Source organism: Lethenteron reissneri, chromosome 70 (assembly GCF_015708825.2).
Source record: "Lethenteron reissneri isolate LAM-NWPU_2019-01 chromosome 70, ASM1570882v1, whole genome shotgun sequence".
NCBI classification, from domain to species: Eukaryota; Metazoa; Chordata; class Hyperoartia; order Petromyzontiformes; family Petromyzontidae; genus Lethenteron; species Lethenteron reissneri.
Window position 1 is genome coordinate 3022471 of NC_083848.1, and position 24658 is coordinate 3047128.

The 24658-nt window shown below is 44.7% G+C and overlaps 1 protein-coding gene across 1 annotated transcript in view; it reads right to left on the reverse strand.

Moving 5' to 3' along the window:
• Positions 1 to 24658, reverse strand: part of LOC133361004 (retinoblastoma-associated protein-like) — a 215437-nt gene that overhangs the window by 176095 nt on the left and 14684 nt on the right. The window contains exons 4-13 of the mRNA XM_061579887.1: positions 24269 to 24388; positions 20260 to 20298; positions 19109 to 19170; positions 16191 to 16301; positions 15124 to 15332; positions 12994 to 13071; positions 10713 to 10816; positions 8178 to 8246; positions 5101 to 5188; positions 2260 to 2376 (exon numbers count right to left, since the gene is read on the reverse strand). Coding sequence (XP_061435871.1) covers positions 2260 to 2376; positions 5101 to 5188; positions 8178 to 8246; positions 10713 to 10816; positions 12994 to 13071; positions 15124 to 15332; positions 16191 to 16301; positions 19109 to 19170; positions 20260 to 20298; positions 24269 to 24388 — 997 coding nt within the window. The remainder of the gene's footprint in view (positions 1 to 2259; positions 2377 to 5100; positions 5189 to 8177; positions 8247 to 10712; positions 10817 to 12993; positions 13072 to 15123; positions 15333 to 16190; positions 16302 to 19108; positions 19171 to 20259; positions 20299 to 24268; positions 24389 to 24658) is intronic.

A 24658-nucleotide genomic window follows, 5' to 3' on the forward strand; every position in this document is an offset into this window, starting at 1 on the left:
ACCTGGTGTTGATGATGATGTTACCTGGTGTTGATGATGATGTTAGCTGGTATTGATGATGATGTTAGCTGGTGTTGATGATGATGTTAGCTGGTGTTGATGATGATGTTAGCTGGTGTTGATGATGATGTTAGCTGGTGTTGATGATGATGTTAGCTGGTGTTGATGATGTTGTTAGCTGGTGTTGATGATGTTGTTAGCTGGTGTTGATGATGTTGTTAGCTGGTGTTGATGATGTTGTTAGCTGGTATTGATGATGTTAGCTGGTATTGATGATGATGTTAGCTGGTGTTGATGATGATGTTAGCTGGTGTTGATGATGATGTTAGCTGGTGTTGATGATGTTGTTAGCTGGTGTTGATGATGATGTTAGCTGGTGTTGATGATGTTGTTAGCTGGCATTGATGATGATGTTAGCTGGTATTGATGATGTTGTTAGCTGGTGTTGGTGATGATGTTAGCTGGTGTTGATAATGATGTTAGCTGGTGTTGATGATGATGTTAGCTGGTATTGATGATGTTGCTAGCTGGTATTGATGATGATGTTAGCTGGTGTTGATGATGATGTTAGCTGGTGTTGATGATGATGTTAGCTGGTATTGATGATGTTAGCTCGTATTGATGATGATGTTAGCTGGTGTTGATGATGATGTTAGCTGGTATTGATGATGATGTTAGCTGGTATTGATGATGATGTTAGCTGGTATTGATGATGTTATTAGCTGGTATTGATGATGATATTAGCTGGTGTTGATGATGATGTTAGCTGGTGTTGATGATGATGTTAGCTGGTGTTGATGATGATGTTAGCTGGTATTGATGATGATGTTAGCTGGCATTGATGATGATGTTAGCTGGTGTTGATGATGATGTTAGCTGGTGTTGATGATGATGTTAGCTGGTGTTGATGATGATGTTAGCTGGTGTTGATGATGTTGTTAGCTGGTGTTGATGATGATGTTAGCTGGTGTTGATGATGATGTTAGCTGGTGTTGATGATGATGTTAGCTGGTGTTGATGATGATGTTAGCTGGAATTGATGATGTTAGCTGGTATTGATGATGATGTTAGCTGGTGTTGATGATGATGTTAGCTGGTGTTGATGATGATGTTAGCTGGTGTTGATGATGATGTTAGCTGGCATTGATGATGTTGTTAGCTGGTATTGATGATGTTGCTAGCTGGTGTTGATGATGTTGTTAGCTGGTGTTGATGATGTTGCTAGCTGGTGTTGATGATGTTGTTAGCTGGTATTGATGATGTTGTTAGCTGGCCCGCGGGAAGGACGTTCCCCACCCCCGATCAAGATGATGATTTAAAATTGGTTAGCTCCCATTGGCTTCCTAATATCAGAAGGATGAGACCCATAGAGATCCAGAGACTCATATAGAACTACAGAAACCCACAGAGACTCATAAAACTATAGAGACCCACATTCACATGTATGTATGTTACACAGGTATTGTGGTCTATGCAAACATGACTCCTCGTAAAAAAGGTGTCAGTTTTGTTGCCAGATAGAAGGGTAAAAAACCAATTATCATATTTTTTACTGGCAAATGAGGTTCCAATAGTGTAAATGCTTACCCCGAGCTCTCATACTCTGATGGTGCATTGTCTTTGAGTTGTGCGCCTTTTGGCGTCATCTGGTCCAACACCATGTGAGACTAGGCTCTAAGAAAAGCTGTCTCGGGTGTAGACCAATCAACTTCAAGGACAGTGCACATACATTAGAGTTATGTTTTTTGTTTGCATTATGACTGCAGGTATTGTGTTCTATGCAAACATGACTCCTCGTAAAAAAAGGTGTCAGTTTTGTTGCCAGATAGAAGGGTAAAAAAACAATTATCATATTTTTTACTGGAAAATGAGGTTCCAATGGTGTAAATGCTTCACCCCGAGCTCTCAAACTCTGATGGTGCATTGTCTTTGAGTTGTGCGCCTTTTGGCGTCATCTGGTCCAACACCATGTGAGACTAGGCTCTAAGGAAAGCTGTCTCGGGTGTGGACCAATCAACTTCAAGGACAGTGCACATACATTATCAGAGTTGTGTTTTTTGTTTGCATTACGACTGCAGGTATTGTGGTCTATGCAAACATGACTCTTCGTAAAAAAAGGTGTCAGTTTTGTTGACAGATAGAAGGGCATAAAAGCAATTATCATGAATGTATGTTGTTCAATTTCTTCTTTCGCACCGTACGTAGCCAAGCGCGCTAACGACGTTATAATGACGACGACGACGATGTGGAACCTCTCACCTGGTTGGCGGTCCCCGCACAGCCGGTGGACGTAGCCTCCACAAAGTTACGCTGGAAGCGGGAGCCCACCTCCTCCACCGTGCGCGCGATCTCGGCACGGGGGTTCACGGAGCAGCGCTGGAAAAAACCGCAAACGGTCGACAAGGCACGGGCGGCATTTTTTAAATCCTTTAGATTCCAAGAACACAGGATGAGATGTTACTATCCTTTGTGCAAGCACTTCCAAAAGTTCATGAACAGTGAGCCTGGTGAAATTTGGGGAGCGCATCGTCAGTAGTGCACCTTTGGTTCCTAGGGTGTTTCGGCCTTTCACACGATACACCCTCCCCAAAGGCGGCCAGCGACAGGGTGATCAATCCTACGCTTGCGTCCCATTCCCAATTAGTCATAGGAGTTGCCTTGTTGTTGATAGCCAACATCCCATGGGACCCTTGCTTGCTTACGACCGTGCAAATCTTTCGGTCGTTTTTTAACCCACTTCCCGTGATCCAATCGAGCTGACATTTTGCACACAGACTCGTTGTGCGAGACAATTAATGTTCGTGAAAATTTTTTGTTTCAAATTTTTACACTTTTAAGGTAAACAAAAAATTATATTTAATTACAAATTGCTTAATGGTGGCAAGCAATCATCTGACCCATAGGTGGCAGCCATCTCAAGCCAGAGGACGAGAGGACTCTAGCCGCCCGTTTCAAAGACCAATGTGGGCTGGGTTGTGGCCCATTGAACACGCATATAAAGGATTTAGAGTGAATAAGTAAACCCGTAAAAACAAAGTTTTTCACTCTAAATCCTTTATATGCGTGGCGGCTAGAGTCCTCTCGTCCTCTGGCTTGAGATGGCTGCCACCTATGGGTCAGATTATTGTCTGCAGTATTAAACAATTGGTAATTAAATATAATATTTTCGTCCTATAAAGTGTAAAATTTTGGAAAAAAATTTCACGAACATTAATTGTCACGCACAACGAGTCTGTGTGGAAAATGTCAACTCGATTGGATCATGGGAAGTGGGTTAAAAAACGACCGAAAGATTTACACGGTCGTAAGCAAGCAAGCAAGCACGCAAGCAAGCAAGCGAACTTAATATAAAGGATTTAAAAACTTTTTTTTTACGAGTTAATTTTTTTGGGACGGCGTAGTGTCGACAGGACTCCATTATTGCAAACTCACTACTCTAGTAAGTAATATTTTTAGAAACTTTTTTAAAACTCGCTTTTATTAAATGTACTGTAGTAATGGCAGAACTCCACGACTCCTGGAAGTGGCCCCGAAGCTTGCCGCAACGTCAGGGGCCGTGGCCAATTACAGCCAACGTCAGTTGGGCGTGGACAATTAGACCCAAGCCGAAACATAACATTTTAAAAATGTTTACAAATTTATATTTTTTATGATAGAATATGGTATTGTCATCGGTATGACATCAGTATACCAAGTTTGCAGTGGATACCACATTGGGAAGTGGGTTAAAATAGAGTTACAAGATTTGAAGATACGACAAAGACAGACAGAGTGAGTTATATGAAAGCGTGTAAAAAGATATTTTAAACATTTTACTTTTTTATGATAGAATATGGTATTGTCATCGGTATGACATCAGTATACCAAGTTTGCAGTGGATACCACATTGGGAAGTGGGTTAAAATAGAGTTACAAGATTTGAAGATACGACAAAGACAGACAGAGTGAGTTATATGAAAGCGTGTAAAAAGATATTTTAAACATTTTACTTTTTTATGATAGAATATAGTATTGTCATCGGTATGACATCAGTATACCAAGTTTGCAGTCGATACCACGTTGTGAAAGTGAGTTAAAATTGAGTTACAAGATTTGAGAATGCAACAATAACAGACAGAGTGAGTTAAATGAAAGCGTCAAATAATGTTTTAAAATAAATGTTTTATATTTTTTATGATAGAATATGGTATTGTCATCGGTATGACATCAGTATACCAAGTTTGCATTCGATACCACGTTGTGAAAGTGGGTTAAAATTGAGTTACACGATTTGAGGATACAACAACAACAGACAGAGTGAGTTATAAGAAAGCGTGTAGTAAAAACTTTCTTGTTTACTGTCGTGTGTGGTAGCAGCGTGCAGCTGCGGTGTGCGGTAGTGGTGCCTGGTTGCGGTGTTTCGGTGTGCGGTAGTGGTGCCTGTTTGCGGTGTTTCAGTGTGTGGTAGTGGTGCCTGGTTGCGGTGTTTCAGTGTGTGGTAGTGGTGCCTGGTTGCGGTGTTTCAGTGTGTGGTAGTGGTGCCTGGTTGCGGTGTTTCAGTGTGCGGTAGTGGTGCCTGGTTGCGGTGTTTCAGTGTGTGGTAGTGGTGCCTGGTTGCGGTGTTTCAGTGTGTGGTAGTGGTGCCTGGTTGCGGTGTTTCAGTGTGTGGTAGTGGTGCCTGGTTGCGGTGTTTCAGTGTGTGGTAGTGGTGCCTGGTTGCGGTGTTTCAGTGTGTGGTAGTGGTGCCTGTTTGCGGTGTTTCAGTGTGTGGTAGTGGTGCCTGGTTGCGGTGTTTCAGTGTGTGGTAGTGGTGCCTGGTTGCGGTGTTTCAGTGTGTGGTAGTGGTGCCTGGTTGCGGTGTTTCAGTGTGTGGTAGTGGTGCCTGGTTGCGGTGTTTCAGTGTGTGGTAGTGGTGCCTGGTTGCGGTGTTTCAGTGTGTGGTAGTGGTGCCTGGTTGCGGTGTTTCAGTGTGTGGTAGTGGTGCCTGGTTGCGGTGTTTCAGTGTGTGGTAGTGGTGCCTGGTTGCGGTGTTTCAGTGTGTGGTAGTGGTGCCTGGTTGCGGTGTTTCAGTGTGCGGTAGTGGTGCCTGGTTGCGGTGTTTCGGTGTGCGGCGTTGCTTACGCTTAGGTAGCTGTTGAGCGTCGCGGAAGGTTCATCGCTCGCTGAGTTCAGGATCAGCTTCAGCTGCTGAACCGTGTTCATCGTGGTCCTGGGGAATTCATCGCGAAGCGTCAACAAAATAAAAACGTTAATTCCCTCCCCCTTCCCTTCAATCGAGATTTGAAGCGTTTTTTTTCTTTCTTGCTGTGGTTTTCCCACCTGATGACGATTGCTTGTGTTGCAAATCGAAACGTCCCTCGTTTTCCACCCCACCCCAGCCCGGCACGCGAGCCAAACTTTGGTGGGGCAGAGAGTCCAATTATTTTATCGACCCCCTCATAGATAGATAGGGTCCTTGACTTAAAGCTTTACTGACTACTGCAGGAATTCATATTCTTTGGGTCTTTCGGTAAAGTCACGTAGAAGGGAAGTAATAGAATAATAAAAATAAAACATAATTAAATGTCGATTTAAAGTTTTCGTGACTGCAGGGATTCATCTTCTTGGTTCTTTCGGTAAAGTCGCGTAGAAGGGAAGTAATAAAAGAATAAAAATAAAACATAATTAAATTTCGATTTAAAGCTTTCGTGACTGCAGGGATTCATCTTCTTGGTTCTTTCGGTAAAGTCACGTAGAAGGGAAGTAATAGAATAATAAAAATAAAACATAATAAAATTTCGATTTAAAGCTTTCGTGACTGCAGGGATTCATCTTCTTGGTTCTTTCGGTAAAGTCATCACGTAGAAGGGAAGTAATAAAATAATAAAAATGTTAAATCCCTCTTGATATGAAAATTATTTTGTCAAGGCGCTCTTCTTCCCACCTCCCCCCCCCCCTCCAACGCAGCTTAAATATACGCTCCAAGCTTGGTGCTGTTTCATTCTTCACCTGAGGACGGCTGCTTGCGTTGTGGCCGAAACGTCGTGAGAATTATTTTATTATCTTTTATTTTTTTTATTTTATTACTTCCATCCAAGTGGATAGGTCCCAAGAAAATAACAAAACAAAAAACCACGACGCTTCGATCGCAACACAAGCTGTCGTCAACCCTGATGAGGACGGCTTGTGTCGCGATCGAAACGTCATGGTTTTTTTGGTTTTGTTATTTTCTTTGAACCTATCTTCGTGACTTTACCGAAAGACTCAAAGAATACGGAGGGGTCCTGTCGTGCCGAGACCGGCATTTGCTGTCTCACAGTTTCCGTATCCCCTTCCGTTGTGCCATCGGCGCGTATTGTAACCGTGCCCGCGTTGAGTTGCAATGAAAACATTCAAAATAGAGAGAATAAATATTTAAACTAAACTATGTTTTCTTGTAATAATAGGGGCTTTTCCACTTTTTTCTGGCAAACAAAACTGAAAACTTTTTTACAAGGAATCACGTGTGCGTTAACCACAATACTTGTGGTCAAAATACAAACAAAAAACACACTCTTTGAGCTGTGTGCGCCTTTTGGCGTCCTCAAGTCTAGCATAAATTGTGATGAGGCTCAAAAGAAAGCTGTCTTTGGTGTGGACCAATCAGTTTCAAGGACAATGCCAGAGATATTATCAGAGTGTGTTTTTTGTTTGGTCCACACCAAAGACAGCTTTCTTGTGAGCCTCATCACAATTGGTGCTAGACCAGAGGACGCCAAAAGGCGCACGCAGCTCAAAGAGTGTGTTTTTTGTTTGTATTTTGACCACAAGTATTGTGGTTAATGCAAACATGATTCCTTGTAAAAAGTTTTCAATTTTGTTGCCAGAAAAAAGGGGTAAACCCCTATTATTATATTTTGGTACTGGCAAAGGAGGTCTAATTATATATTTTCTTATTCTGCCAGGCAAGACACCACCGACCTATTCGGCTCTTCTTCAGAAGCAAACTGGGCGCCACGAATGATAGCTCAACAAAGTGAATCGTCGTCATCGCGTGGAAATTTATAGCAGCAGGCAAATGCTCCGAACGCGTCACGTCGATTGTAAATGTCGAGTAGAAATCCCGAGGACCCGGACAAAAATCCACGGTCGGGATCGAACCCACGACCTTCTGCATACCAGGCGAGGTAGTTAACATCTCCGAGCCACCGTGATGATGATGATGATGAGAGAGACACGCAAACTCCAAATATACAGCAGCAGGCGTCGTCACAGTCGAGATCGAACCCACGACCACCTGTGCACCAGGCGAGGTAGTTAACATCTCCGAGCCACCGTGATGATGATGATGATGAGAGAGACACGCAAACTCCAAATATACAGCAGCAGGCGTCGTCACAGTCGAGATCGAACCCACGACCACCTGTGCACCAGGCGAGGTAGTTAACATCTCCGAGCCACCGTGATGATGATGATGATGAGAGAGACACACAAACTCCAAATACACAGCAGCAGGCGTCGTCACAGTCGAGATCGAACCCACGACCACCTGTGCACCAGGCGAGGTAGTTAACATCTCCGAGCCACCGTGATGATGATGACAGAGACACACAAACTCCAAATATACAGCAGCAGGCGTCGTCACAGTCGAGATCGAACCCACGACCACCTGTGCACCAGGCGAGGTAGTTAACATCTCCTAGCCACCATGATGATGATAAGAGAGAGACACACAAACTCCAAATATACAGCAGCAGGCGTCGCGGTCAGGATCGAACCCACGACTTCCTGCACACCAGGCAAGGTAGTGAACATCTCCTAGCCACCGTTATAACGATGACAGAGACTCGCAAACTCCCAATATACAGCAGCAGGCGTCGTCATGGTCGGGATCGAACCCACGACCTTCTGTATACCAGGCGAGGTAGTTAACATCTCCTAGCCACCGTGACGACGATGACAGAGACACGCAAACTCCAAATATACAGCAGGCGTCATCAAGGTCGGGATCGAACCCACGACTCCCTGCATACCAGGCAAGGTAGTTAACATCTCATAGCCACCGTGATGATGATGATGAGAGAGAGAGACATGCAAACTTCAAATATACAGCAGGCGTCGTGAGGGTCGAGATCGAACCCACGACTCCCTGCATACCAGGCGAGGTAGTAAAGATTTTTCCGCTGTGGCGGTCTTGAAAGCGAGCGGTGGGGAGAGACTGAGAGAGATATTGCCCTCACCTGATTGGCGTCTGTTGCGGTCCGGGCATTGCATCCTGGCTCCTGGTTGGGCTGCCCGGAGCCTGCGGCCTACGCAACGGTACGGCGTAGACGTTACGAAACAAACGCGGAATCAGAATATTTGTCTATATAGTGGAGGAATCCGACAAGCTACAACACACACACACATGTCCAGTTGGGGCAGGTCAGAACGTGACACGTGTATGTACGTATGGTGAACTTCTAATCGGAGTTGCGGGGTGGTGGGGGGAGACAACAACGAACTGAACACAACAACAACAACGTCGTGTAGGTATGTCACACTGATGACAACACGATATTCTATCATACAAAATCCAAAACATGTATTTTACAACTTTTCACACGCTTTTATTTAACTTAAATTTCGATTTCCCCTATCCCAGCTTAAATATACGCTGCCAAGCCTGGTGGTGTTTCATTCGGACGCTGTCTTTCCGACAGACCTGTTCTTCACCTGAGGACGGCTGCTTGCGTTGTGGCCGAAACGTCGTGAGAATTGTATTTTATTATGTTTTATTTGTATTATTTTATTACTTCCCTTCTACGTGATGACTTTACCGAAAGAACCAAGAAGAACAACAACCAGTTGTAAAGAAGTGAGTTTTCAATCTAGATTTAAAAGTGCAGAGCTCTCAGTGGCTTGTTTGTTACAACAATACGAACAACACGATAGGAGCGAAATCTACAGGAAAGGTTACGTGGGACACCAGGAAACGCCGCGCGTGTAATCTTCATCATCTTATTTTTGCATTAGCGTCGTGAAAGAATCGAAAGGGGAGACGTTTTTTTCACGATAATTGAGGGCGCCACACCGTTTGTCAGCGATGGGCACGTGGGAACGGTGGTTAGTGTCTTCTAAATTTTAAATATAAATAATAAATCTTGATTTAAAGCTTTCGTGACTGTAGAAAATTCATACTCTTTGGTGGTTTTTCGGTAATAAATCACGACGTTTCGAGCGCTACACAGGCAATGGTCTTCACCTGAAGACGATTGCTTGCTTGTGTTGCGATCGAAACGTCGTGATCTATTTTTAAATCCTTTATATTAAGTTCACTTGCTTGCTTGCTTGCGTGCTTGCGTGCGTGCTTACGACCGTGCAAATCTTTCGGTCGTTTTTTAACCCACTTCCCGTGATCCAATCGAGCTGACATTTTGCACACAGACTCGTTGTGCGAGACAATTAATGTTCGTGAAAATTTTTTTTAAAAATGTTACACTGTTTAGGGAAAAAAATTCTAATATTTAATTACCAATTGCTTAATGCTGGCAGACAATCATCTGACCCATAGGTGGCAGCCATCTCAAGCCAAAGGACGAGAGGACTCGAGCCGCCACGCATATAAAGGATTTATAGTGAAAAACTTTGTTTTTACGGGTTAATTTTTTATTCTATCTACGACACTTTACCCAAAGACCCAAAGAGTTGAATGTGCAGGTAGTCCCCGAGTTACGACGGGGTCCGACTTACGATATTTCGATCTTACGCTGGCGATACGACAAAATTGCCATCAACAACCTAACGTCGTAGATTTGAAGCTTTCGTGACTGCAAGGATTCATACTCTTGGGTTTTTTCGGTAAAGTCACCGTGTAGGTAAAAATAGATAATAAAAATAATAATAGAAATACAATTATAAAGCACAATAATTTTAGAAAGAATATCATCGCGAATATTCATTTACAAATTATTTGGGTCTTTCGGTAAAGTCACGTGGATAGGTTCAAAACTAATTTTTTTTAAACTACGACATCATGGGACCTCCTTAGCCACTACCAAAGCATGCGAATAGGTTTTCCTTGTGAAAGGTTTCAGTTTGGTGTTTTAACATCTTAACACCTTTGATTCAAAGCTTTCTTCGTGACTGCAGGGAAAGTCACGTAGAAGGGAAATAATAAAATAATAAAAATAAAACATTATAAAATAATTCTCGAAAGTGGGGTTGATTAGAGTCTCTAGAAAAATAAAAACGTAGCGATAATCGCGGGGCCTTACCGTTTATCGGCATTGGGCGCGAAAGCGGGGTGGGTTAGCGTCTTTAGAAAAAATAAAAGTAGCGATAATTGCGGCGCTTACTGTTTAGTCAGTGTTGAGGCATGGGCGGGGTTGGTTAGCGTCTTCAAATTAAAAAGACATATTAACACGTAGCAGGCTTTCGCGACCAATATTATTCATAATCAACGTTTTTGGGTTTAGATCGCGTTATTTAGAAATGTGTCGTAACCCTCCAACCACCCGACACGGCCGATCAGTAAAAAAAGTGTCACGTTGACAAAAGACAAACAGTTCACTGCTTTAGCCCACCAGTGTGTTGAAGCGTGAAACCACAACATTTACAATTTGAGCAGTGACCTATTTGTCTTTTGTCAACGTGACACTTTTTTACCGACTGGCCGTGTCGGGTGGTGGAGGGTTACGACACATTTCTAAATAACGCCATCTAAACCCAAAAACGTTAATTATGAATGAAAAGACATATACATAAAATAATGTGACGATAGCTGCGGGTCTCACACTTTGTCGGCGTTGGGCACGAGGGAGGGGTGGTTGACGAGAAAGTCCCGTTCATCGATGCCACGTGTCTGCTCGTACAACGCCCCGTACCGCTCACTCAGCAGCTGTGACAACAACGCAGAGGGGCAGCCAATGCTGTGTGGTGATGCCGTGTGTGACGATGATGATGTGTGTGGTGATTGCTGTGGATGATGATGATGATGTGTGATGTTGTGTATGACGATGATGATGTGTGTGGTGATGTTGTGTGTGATGATGATGTGTGGTGATGTTGTGTGTGATGATGATGTGTGGTGATGATGTGTGGTGATGATGTTGATGTGTGTGGTGATTGCTGTGGATGATGATGATGATGTGTGGTGATGTTGTGTGTGATGATGATGATGTGTGTGGTGATTGCTGTGGATGATGATGATGATGTGTGGTGATGTTGTGTGTGACGATGTTGATGTGTGTGGTGATTGCTGTGGATGATGATGTGTGGTGATGTTGTGTGTGACGATGATGATGTGTGCGGTGATTGCTGTGGATGATGATGATGATGTGTGGTGATGTATGTGACGATGTTGATGTGTGTGGTGATTGCTGTGGATGATGATGATGTGGTGATGATGTGTGTGACGATGATGATGTGTGTGGTGATTGCTGTGGATGATGATGATGATGTGTGATGTTGTGTGTGACGATGTTGATGTGTGTGGTGATTGCTGTGAATGATGATGATGTGGTGATGATGTGTGTGACGATGATGATGTGTGCGGTGATTGCTGTGAATGATGATGATGTGTGGTGATGATGTGTGACGATGTTGATGTGTGTGGTGATTGCTGTGAATGATGATGATGTGTGGTGATGTGTATGACGATGATGATGTGTGTGGTGATTGCTGTGAATGATGATGATGATGATGTGTGATGTTGTGTATGACGATGTTGATGTGTGTGGTGATTGCTGTGGATGATGATGATGATGATGTGTGGTGATGTGTGTGACGATGATGATGTGTGTGGTGATTGCTGTGGATGATGATGATGATGATGTGTGGTGATGTGTGTGACGATGATGATGTGTGCGGTGATTGCTGTGGATGATGATGATGATGATGTGTGGTGATGTGTATGACGATGATGATGTGTGTGGTGATTGCTGTGGATGATGATGATGATGTGTGATGTTGTGTGTGACGATGATGATGTGTGCGGTGATTGCTGTGGATGATGATGATGATGTGTGGTGATGTGTGTGACGATGATGATGTGTGTGGTGATTGCTGTGGATGATGATGATGATGATGTGTGGTGATGTGTGTGACGATGATGATGTGTGCGGTGATTGCTGTGGATGATGATGATGATGTGTGATGTTGTGTGTGACGATGATGATGATGTGTGGTGATGATGTGTGTGACGATGATGATGTGTGCGGTGATTGCTGTGGATGATGATGATGATGATGTGTGGTGATGATGTGTGCGGTGATTGCTGTGGATGATGATGATGATGATGTGTGGTGATGCTGTGTGTGACGATGATGATGTGTGCGGTGATTGCTGTGGATGATGATGATGATGATGTGTGGTGATGATGTGCATGATGATGATGTGTGCGATGATGATGATGATGAGTGATGATGATGAGTGATGATGATGAGTGATGATGATGTGTGTGGCGACGCTGTGCATGATGATGTGTGTGTGATGATGATGATGTGTGGTGATACTGTGCATGATGATGATGTGTGCGATGATGATGATGATGAGTGATGATGATGATGAGTGATGATGATGATGAGTGATGATGATGATGAGTGATGATGATGTGTGTGGTGATACTGTGCATGATGATGATGTGTGCGATGATGATGATGATGAGTGATGATGATGATGAGTGATGATGATGATGAGTGATGATGATGATGAGTGATGATGTGTGTGGTGATACTGTGCATGATGATGATGTGTGCGATGATGATGATGATGAGTGATGATGAGTGATGATGATGATGAGTGATGAGTGATGATGAGTGATGATGAGTGATGATGATGAGTGATGATGATGATGAGTAATGATGATGATGTAATGATGATGATAATGTGTGTGGTGATGCTGTGCATGATGATGATATGTGCGATGATGATGAGAATGATGATGATGATGAGAATGATGATGATGATGATGAGAATGATGATGATGAGTGATGATGATGATGATGTGTGTGGCGATGCGTATTTATGACGATGTCTCTTTGAGGTGAGGCAAGTCCCGATGCCGGCGTTATTTACCTGCAGGAGGGCGTCTCTCGTGGTGGCTGGGAGAGAGCTCAGGAAAGGGAGGAAACAGCCGGCGTGAATGCTCATGACCTACACACAGTTGGTTAAAGAGAGCAGTGTATTAACACCAGCAGTGACACACACACACAGTGACACAAACACACAGTAACACACACACACAGTGACACACACACACACAGTGACACACACACACAGTGACACACACACACACACAGTGACACACACACAGTGTCACACACAGCAGGGTATTAACACCAGCAGTGTCACACACAGTGTCACACACAGTGACACACACACAGTGACACACAGTGACACACACACACAGTGACACACAGTGACACACACACACAGTGACACACACGGCAGGGTATTAACACCAGCAGTGACACACACACAGTGACACACACACACAGTGACACACACACACAGTGACACACACACAGTGACACACACACACAGTGACACACACACACAGTGACACACACACACACACAGTGACACACACACAGTGTCACACACAGCAGGGTATTAACACCAGCAGTGTCACACACAGTGTCACACACAGTGACACACACACAGTGACACACAGTGACACACACACACAGTGACACACAGTGACACACACACACAGTGACACACACGGCAGGGTATTAACACCAGCATGACACACACACAGTGACACACACACAGTGACACACACACAGTGACACACACACAGTGACACACACACACAGTGACACACACACACAGTGACACACACACAGTGACACACACACACAGTGACACACACACACAGTGACACACACACACAGTGACACACACACAGTGTCACACACACAGTGACACACACAGTGACACACACACACACAGTGACACACACACACAGTGACACACACACACAGTGACACACACACACAGTGTCACACACACAGTGACACACACACACACACACAGTGACACACACACACAGTGACACACACACAGTGACACACACACACAGTGACACACACACACAGTGACACACACACACAGTGACACACACACAGCAGTGACACACACAGTGACACACACACAGTGACACACAGTGACACACACACACAGTAACACACAGTGACACACATACAGTGACACACACACACAGCAGTGACACACTGTAATACAAAGATCAAACAAAGACCGAACAAGGATCCCCCGTACAGCATTAACAGACTGTTGGGGCAAGTGCTGTTAGCGATTAACAGTGCCTATGAAGGCCGGCACGGCACACGAGGGGGTGGGTGGCCAGCACCACGCCCGGCCACCTTTGTTTCCTTCGACGCGATGTTTACTACACCACACACCGCACCGGCTATTCATTTGAGGCACAGTCGATCGGACCTGGTACCGAAAAAATTTGCCCGGTTTGGCTACGTACGCTGTGAAAGAATCTTCTTGGTTCTTTCGGTAAAGTCGCCACGTAGAAGGGAAGTAATAAAATAATAAAAATAAAACATAATAAAATACAATTCTCACGACGTTTCGGCCACAACGCAAGCAGCCGTCCTCAGGTGAAGTAATAAAATAATAAAAATAAAACATAATAAAATACAATTCTCACGACGTTTCGGCCACAACGCAAGCAGCCGTCCTCAGGTGAGTAATAAAATAATAAAAATAAAACACAATAAAATACAATTCTCACGACGTTTCGGCCACAACGCAAGCAGCCGTCCTCAGGTGAGTAATAAAATAATAAAAATAAAACACAATAAAATACAATTCTCACGACGTTTCGGCCACAACGCAAGCAGCCGTCCTCAGGTGAGTAATAAAATCATAAAAATAAAACATAATAAAATACAATTCTCACGACGTTTCGGCCACAACGCAAGCAGCCGTCCTCAGGTGAGTAATAAATAATAAAAATAAAACACAATAAAATACAATTCTCACGACGTTTCGGCCACAACGCAAGCAGCCGTCCTCAGGTCAAGTAATAAAATAATAAAATAAAACACAATAAAATACAATTCTCACGACGTTTCGGCCACAACGCAAGCAGCCGTCCTCAGGTGAAAACCAGCGTCCACACACTCACACACACCTTCGTGCAAAAAAAACTGAAAGTGCAACAAAACTCACCTCCTCGTGGTTGCAGTTGTTGTGACGGCACAACAACGCGATGGCAGGCGGCGTTACGACCACCACAGGCGTCGTGACGGTGGCGGCCGTGGCCACGCCGGCGGTGACGGTCCCCTGGCTGTACGAGTGCTCGCCGCTCGAAGCCGCCGGGTCGACCTCTCCGTCCGTGTCGACCTCGGACGCCGGTTTGCCGTCTCTGACGGCGGACGCTACGGCCGGCAGGGGTGGGGCAAAGGGGGCAAAGGGGTTTTCGTGTTGAACGTCTTTGGTTGCGTGTGCGTGTGTATGTGTGTGTTGAACGTCTTTAGTTGCGTGTGTATGTGTGCGTGTGTGTTGATATTCTTTCGTTGCGTGTGCATGTGTGCGTGTGTGTTGATATTCTTTCGTTGCGTGTGTATGTGTGCGTGTATGTTGAACGTCTTTCGTCGCGTGTGTATGTGTGCGTGTGTGTTGGGGAGCGGTGGTGTAGCGGTTAGCGCCGCGCTGTGCTATGAACCTGGCGACCCGGGTTCGATTCTCGCTCACGGCCAACACCGGTGACGATTATCTGAACTGGTCCTGGGCCTCCCCTAGGTCGACTCAGCCTGAAATGATTACCTGGTGTGGTGTGTAAACATCGCCACTGGGGAGACAAAGGCGGTCGGGCGTGGTGCTGGCCACCCACCCCCTCGTGTGCCGTGCCGGCATTCATAGGTGCTCGCTAACAGCACTTGCCCCTGCAGTCTGTTAAGGCTATACGGGAGATCTTTGTTTTGTGCGTTGATCTTTTTTGGTTGCGTGTGTATGTGTGCGTGTGTGTTGAACGTCTTTCGTTGCGTGTGTATGTGTGCATGTGCGTTGAACGTCCTTCGTTGCGTGTGTATGTGTGTGTGTTGCGAGTGTGTGCGTCAAATATTGGGAGGAAGAAGTCACCCCCTTCATCGTGGGACCTCCTTTGCCAGTACCAAAATATACTAATAGGGTTTTTCCCCTTTTTTCTGCCAACAAAACTGACACCTTTTGCAAGGAATCATGTTCACATTAACCACAATACAACCCCCGCCCCCCCCCCCCCCCCGCGGCGTTACCGTAGGGCTCGTGAAGAGACGAGGCCGGGCAGCGGGAGGCAAAGTGGTCCAGGACGCACAGCAGGAGATGGAACGCCGAGACCAGATCCGTGCCAGCCTGGAGCCCGTGGCCTGCACGACGCAACCACACAGACAAGGGCCCAGCCACACCAGTCAGACAAAGGTGTCAGACACACCAGTCAGACAAAGGGGCCAGCCACACCAGTCAGACAAAGGCCCCAGCCACACCAGTCAGACAAAGGCCCCAGCCACACCAGTCAGACAAAGGAGCCAGCCACACCACAGACAAAGAGGCCAGCCACACCAGTCAGACAAAGAGGCCAGCCACACCAGTCAGACAAAGGAGCCAGCCACACCAGTCAGACAAAGGGCCCAGCTATATTTAATTTATGATAATTGTTTTTTTATCCCTTCTATCTGGCAACAAAACTGACACCTTTTTTTACGAGGAGTCATGTTTGCATAGACCACAATACCTGCAGCCGTAATGCAAACAAAAAACACAACTCTGATAATGTATGTGCACTGTCCTTGAAGTTGATTGGTCCACACCCGAGACAGCTTTCCCTAGAGCCTAGTCTCACATGGTGTTGGACCAGATGACGCCAAAAGGCGCACAACTCAAAGACAATGCACCGTCAGAGTATGAGAGCTCAGGGTAAGCATTTACACCATTGGTACCTCATTTGCCAGTAAAATATATGATTTTATTTATTTTATCTTTAACTTCATCTGTTGTATCCTCAAAAAATAAATCTTGTAACTCAATTAAAAACACACTTCCCAATGTGCTATCGACTGCAACCTTCGTGTAGGTATGTCACACTGATGACAACACGATATTCTATCATACAAAATCCAAAACATATATTTTACAACTTTTTACACGCTTTTATTTAACTTAAATTTCGATTTCCCCTAACCCAGCTTAAATATACGCTGCCAAGTCTGGTGGTGTTCATTCAGACGCTGTCTCCCCGACAGACCTGTTCTTCACCTGAGGACGGCTGCTTGCGTTGTGGCCGAAACGTCGTGAGAATTATATTTTATTATGTTTTATTTTTATTATTTTATTATTTCCCTTCTACGTGACTTTACCGAAAGAACCAAGAAGATGTATTTAACTTGCTGTATGTGTTGTCGTACTCCCAATGTCGTATTGACTGCAAACTTGGTATAGCTATGTCACACTAATGAAAATACTATATTCTATCATTAAAAATCTCAAACAAATATTTTTTTTTACATTTTACACGCTTTTAATTAACTTACTGTGTGTTATAATTGGTTTTTTACCCTTCTATCTGGCAACAAAACTGACACCTTTTTACAAGGAGTCATGTTTGCATAGACCACAATACCTGCAGTCATAATGCAAACAAAAAACATAACTCTGATAATGTGCACTGTCCTTGAAGTTGATTGGTCCACACCCGAGACAGCTTTCCTTTGAGCCTAGTCTCACATGGGTTGGACCAGATGACGCCAAAAGGACAGTGCACATTATCAGAGTTATGTTTTTTGTTTGCATTATGACTGCAGGTATTGTGGTCTATGCAAACATGACTCCTTGTAAAAAGGTGTCAGTTTTGTTGCCAGATAGAAGGGTAAAAAACCAATTATCATATTTTTACTGGCAAATGAGGTTCCCATAGTGTTACTGTGTTGTCGTATACAAAAATCTTGTAACTCAATTTCAACCGTACTCCCAATGTCATATCGACTGCAAACTTGGTCACACTGATGACAATACTATATTCACCATTGGAACCTCATTTGCCAGTAAAAAAATATGATAATTGATTATTTTACCCTTCTATCTGGAAACAAAACTGACACCTTTTTTTGTCAGTTTTGTTGCCAGATAGACGTGTAAAAAAAACCAATTATCATTACAATACTATATTCCATCGCTATTTTGCGAGGTTATTTAATTTTAGTGTGCCTTTCTCCTAATTTTCAAGCTTGCGTGCCGTGCCACGTCGTCATCTTACTTGCGTTGCCATCCACTCATTGATATGATCATTTTCTCTGCTCCCCCTCTCTATATTTAAGGGACCGTCACAGAAACGACCCCCTCTCTTTGTGCCGATACGTGTCCTCTCTTTGTGTGTCCTTGTGATGTCTGTCTGCTTGTATGTCTGTCTATAGTTTTCTAGTTGGATTTTGTTGCTATTTCTTTTACGCCTGATGATGATTGCTTGTGTTGCAATCGAAACGTCGTAATATGCTATTATTTTAATTTATTATTTTGTCTTTAGACGTGACTTTACCGAAAGAACCAAAGAATAACTATATTCCATCATTAAAAAAATGTAAAAATATCTTTGTAAACAATATTTTTTACGCCTCTAATTGTCCACGTTTACGGCTCTTAAATTGTCCACGCTCAACTCGCGGAGGGGGGAGGGGCGATGGGGGAAGGGGGCAGGGGGGTGGGCGGCTCAGACAGTACATGTCATTAAAGCGTGTTTTTTTTTATTATTTTTAAATATTTCATTATCTACGTGACTTTATCGGAAAAATACAAAGAGTATGGAAAACTCCTTGCAGTCACGAAAACTTCAAATCTACAAGTTCCTTGTCAAATTTGAGAAACACCACTGGCTTCAGAGCAGAGGTCGCAAACGAGTTTTGATTCCTTACCCGTACCCGGCCGCACCAGGGTCGCAAATGGGTACCCGTACCAGTACCCGGCTGGGTACGGGTAGCCGTTCCCTACCCGTACCCTACCCGAAATGAGTGACAAACGGTGACTCACCAGTGACTCACGGCCTACCCGTACCCGTACCCGGCCGCACCAGGGTCGCAAACGGGTACCCGTACCTGGCCGGGTACGGGTAGTCGGGTATCGGGTAGGGCACGGGTATCGGGTACCTGGTTGCGACCTCTGCCTCAAGAGGAAGACGATCACTCACCCTTGGCGAGGATGAACATTGTCCAGCACTCCCTTGCCATCTTGGACGGAAACGGTGAGGCGCTGTGGGGGACGTAATTTCGTTATTTTGTTATTGATGCGACGTGTAATGATGCGACATTATGATGTAAGGTAAGGGATGCGATGTAATGATGTAATGTAATTATGTAAGGTGTAATATTTTTACATAATGTGTAATATTTTCCATTTAAAGCTTTCGTGACTGCAGGGATTCATCTTCTTGGTTCTTTCGGTAAAGTCACGTAGAAGGGAAATAATAAAAATAAAACATAATAAAATACAATTCTCACGACGTTTCGGCCACAACGCAAGCAGCCGTCCTCAGGTGAAAAACAGGTCTGTCGGAAAGACAGCGTCTGAATGAACAGGTCTGTCGGAAAGACAGCGTCTGAATGAACAGGTCTGTCGGAAAGACAGCGTCTGAATGAACAGGTCTGTCGGAAAGACAGCGTCTGAATGAACAGGTCTGTCGGAAAGACAGCGTCTGAATGAACAGGTCTGTCGGAAAGACAGCGTCTGAATGAACAGGTCTGTCGGAAAGACAGCGTCTGAATGAACAGGTCTGTCGGAAAGACAGCGTCTGAATGAACAGGTCTGTCGGAAAGACAGCGTCTGAATGAACAGGTCTGTCGGAAAGACAGCGTCTGAATGAACAGGTCTGTCGGAAAGACAGCGTCTGAATGAACAGGTCTGTCGGAAAGACAGCGTCTGAATGAACAGGTCTGTCGGAAAGACAGCGTCTGAATGAACAGGTCTGTCGGAAAGACAGCGTCTGAATGGACTGAATGGACGCTGTCTTTCCGACAGACCTGTTCTTCACCCGAGGACGGCTGCTTGCGTTGTGGCCGAAAAGTCGTGAGAATTGTATTTTATGTTTTATTTTTATTATTTTATTATTTCCCTTCTACGTGACTTTACCCAAAGAACCAAGAAGGTGTAATATTTTATTGGTGTAACGGAGGTATTCCTTTGCAACATTGGCAAATTTGGCTCTGCGCGATATTGGCTACCGGCGATTCGCATAACTCTACGCGACTGATGCATCGAGAGAGAGAGAACAAGTGACGTGAGATAATGTGACGAGAGAAAACGTGACGAGGGATAAAGTGGCGGAGATGACTGCCGGCCTACCATCCTCTGCCGTCTTCGTTGAAGATCTTGCCGTACATCCTGCGAGGTCGATTGGGGGGGGGGGTGAGAATTCCCACGAGATCAAAGATCAACAAACTAAATCCGTCAATCGACAATCAAAACAATAAGTAATATTTTAAAATACTTTTTTTAAACACGTTTTAATTAAATGTACGAGTAATGGCTGAACTCCACGACTCCAGCTTGCCACAACGTAAGGGGCCCGCGGCCAATTACAGCCGACGTCAGTTGAGCGTGGACAATTATAGCCAAGACGAAACGTAACGTGTAAAAAATAATGTTTAAAAAAATATACATACAAGAATCCGAGCCCCGGGCGAGGCCGGGCAGTCAAGCTAGTTTGACAAACAACAAAACCTTGCATTGCGAGTAATTTGGTCTGCGAGTGTTTTGCAAGACGAGCAACATTTTTAAATAAATATTAATTTGATAAACGAGCGAGGGGTCTTGCGATACGAGTCGTACGCGTGTGTACGCTTTGTCTGCCCAGCGTCACGTGATCACAACTGATGTACCAGTGCTTTGATACGCGAGTGCTTTGGATTACAAACTCTTTTCCGGAACGAATTATGCTCGTGTAGTGTTGTACAGACGGACTCTTCAACGTCTTTTTGTAGCACACACTTTTATTTGTGAACACAGTCCCTATGCACTGAGGGGTATACGGTCCCCTCACCCGTTACACTCAGAACGTACAAGCCTCCGCACCCTACAGGCTACTTAATATCCCGCTCTTTCAATGTCCTCTGACTGGACCTAGGGAGATGTCTCCTCGACCACTGGTTACTCTGAACCCTAGCCCTTATAAGGGCTGGAGGGCTTGGTCCAGGGTCCTAGGCTTCTTCCGCCGTCTTGGGTCTTCGTGTTGTCGAACTCCCCGAGAGCTCTGAGCGCTCTGGCTTTATACTCGTTCGTGGCCGGGTTGTCCAATCCCCGGCCACCTTGTGGAACCCTGTGATTGGTCGTTCCCAATCTGCTTTAGGATCCCAATTCACCCTATCTGACCCTGACCGTTAGGTCGCGCGGGAAAACCTTGTTTACGGTCAGCTCTCACAACTTGTGAGACCCTGACCGTTAGTTTGAGCGGGAAAACCTTGTCAACGATTAGCTCTCCCAGTTTGTGAACATCGAGTGGGTAACTCTACTACACTCGCAATCAAAGGTTTTACAGCACATCCCATGCACTCGTTTCGTTTCATCGAGCCAACCATCTTGTACCATAGTTAGTTCACTGTACAGCGCCTTGGTTGAGGCGCTATACAAATGTACGAGAAGATAAGATCCCGTCTGCGGGGTCCCATTCGTATCTTATCGCTCAGTCCTCCGTCTCGTTAGTTTTTCACCGAGGAGGGGAGGGAGCGGCGTTAAGCATTTTTATTTTGTTCTTTCTGCTCGAATGTTACGACGCCGATTGAGCGCTGCCGCCGTCGCGAGCCTACGAAGCGTTCCGAGCAATCTCCAGCGCCGGGATGCTCTCCCGTGCTCGAAAGGGCGGACCCCACTCAAGCGGATTTCCGAGATCACTTTTTCGCCCGGCGTATTAAGGGGAACGTAATTCGATAAATAAGTATAACCCGTAAAAACAAAGTTTTTCACTATAAATCCTTTATATGCGTGGTAGCTAGAGTCCTCTCGTTCTCTGGCTTGAGATGGCTGCCACCTATGGGTCAGATGATTGCCTGCCAGTATTAAGCAATTGGTAATTAAGTATTTAATTTGTTTTCCCTAAACAGTGTAAAATTTTGGCAAATTTTTTTCACGAACATTAATTGTCTCGCACAACGAGTCTGTGTGCAAAATGTCAGCTCGATTGGTTCACGGGAAGTGGGTTAAAAAACGACCGAAATATTTGCACGGTCGTAAGCAAGCAAGCACGCAAGCAAGCAAGTGAACTTCATATAAAGGATTTAAAAAATATATTTTTAATGCACTGGCGTCGATTCGACCGCTCCGTTGCGTTTGGGATAAAATTAAATCAACGCCGGAGTTTGGGAGGGGTTAGATGGTGTAAATGTAAAAAAAGTTGTGCGCCTTTTGGCGTCATCTGGTCCAACACCATGTGAGACTAGGCTCTAAGGAAAGCTGTCTCGGGTGTGGACCAATCAACTTCAAGGACGGTGCATACATTATCAGAGTTGTGTTTTTTGTTTGCATTATGACTGCAGGTATTGTGGTCTATGCAAACATGACTCCTCGTAAAAAAAGGTGTCAGTTTTGTTGCCAGATAAAAGGGTAAAAAAACAATTATATTTTTTACTGGCAAATGAGGTTCCAATGGTGTAAATGCTTACCCCGAGCTCTCATACTCTGATGGTGCATTGTCTTTGAGTTGTGCGCCTTTTGGCGTCATCTGGTCCAACACCATGTGAGACTAGGCTCTAAGAAAAGCTGTCTCGGGTGTGGACCAATAAACTTCAAGGACGGTGCATACATTATCAGAGTTGTGTTTTTTGTTTGCGTTACGACTGCAGGTATTGTGGTCTATGCAAACATGACTCCTTGTAAAAAAAGGTGTCAGTTTTGTTGCCAGATAGAAGGGTAAAAAAACAATTATTATAAATGTGTCGTTGAACCCGCCCCCACCCGACACAACCAATCAGCAAGGGTTTCTCACGTAAACAAAACGTTAATTCTAGATTTGAAGCTTTCGTGACTGCAGGGATTCATATTCTTAGGTTTTTTCGGTAAAGTCACGTAGGTAAAAAACATTAAAAAGTAAAATAAAATAAAAAATCACGACGTTTCGGAGGCAACACAAGCTTCCGTCTTCAGGTGGTACCGTCACAGCCACGACAGCTGTATCAAGTAAATGAGAGATTGCAAGATCGTGGTGCAAGGGGCGCATACTTAATGTTTTTTACCTACGTGACTTTACCGAAAAAACCTAAGAATATAAACAGAACGTGCCAATTAGTTACGAGTTTAGCACGAACCGATGTGTCGGAGACTAAACCCACTACAATATCTACAATTCGAGTACAGCGACGTTTCGAACTAGTAACGAATTGGCACGTCTTGTTTGTTACGTGACAAACCTCACCAAATGGCTGCGTTGGGTGGCGGTGGGTTTACCGACACAAAACGTATATTTACGGGAAAATAATAAAAACTCACGTTGTTTCTCAAGCAGTCTGGTTGTTTTAGTGGCAACATCTACAACCAGACTGCTTAGAGACCTGGGAATTAAGGGCCAGAGCCAGCGTTCGGCAATCAAAGCTGTATCGGAGGCGGCAGAAGGCAGCAGTCAGTGGCTCTGGATGAAGAGGAAAGACCCCAGCTGGGCCCCAAAGTGAGAGGGCCAGGAGGTATGCAGTCAACAATGCTTGACTCAGGGAGGAGGACGCCCCTGCCATGCATAGTCCCATGGGATGTTGGCTACCAACAACAAGGCAACTCCTATGACTAATTGGGAATGGGACGCAAGCGTAGGATTGATCACCCTGTCGCTGGCCGCCTTTGGGGAGGGTGTATAGTGTGAAAGGCCGAAACACCCTAGGAACCAAAGGGTCACTACTGACGATGCGCTCCCCAAATTTCACCAGGCTCACTGTTCATGAACTCTTGGAAGTGCTTGCACAAAGGATAGTAACATCTCATCCTGTGTTCTTTGGAATCTCAAAGTGGAGGGAACAACTGGAAGACCCACGTGACGACGGAAGAGACGCAAACACAAATTATACAGCAGGCATCAAGGTCGGGATCGAACCCACAAGCTCCTGCATGCCAGGCGAGGGAGATAAAATCTCACCACCTTTTCCAGTGACGCATCCCCAAGGTAGTTAACATCTCCCCACGATGGCGAGATGTTAACTACCCCGCCTGATGTACAGGAGGTCGTGGGTTCGATCCCCGAACCTGGGTTTGCATGTTCTCTCCCCGTAAAAAAAAATTAACATTTAAAAAATTAAACATTTTAATCATAAAATAACAAACTTTGGTTCAACAGTTTTTTATCATCATCGTTATTGTTACTACGATTATCACTTACGTCTGGAACTTTTTGTAGATGGCGGCAGCGACCTGGAACTGGTTATTCAGGGTGGTGAGCGATAGCTGCATTTCTGGCGGTGCATCCATGTTTCGCACAGCGTGGTAGAAATCGTCGAAGCTGTCGCGGCACGGAGGGGGGTGGGTGGGTGGGGGGACGAGACACGACGTAGAGACTCTGGTGAGAGAGAGAACTATACTCTTAGTTTTTTCGGTAAAGTCACCATGTAGGTAAAAAATGAAATTTAAATTAATAAAAAATTTACCCGTAAAAACAAAGTTTTTCACTATAAATCCTTTATATGCGTGGCGGCTAGAGTCCTCTCGTCCTCTGGCTTGAGATGGCTGCCACCTATGGGTCAGATGATTGTCTGCCAGTATTAAGCAATTG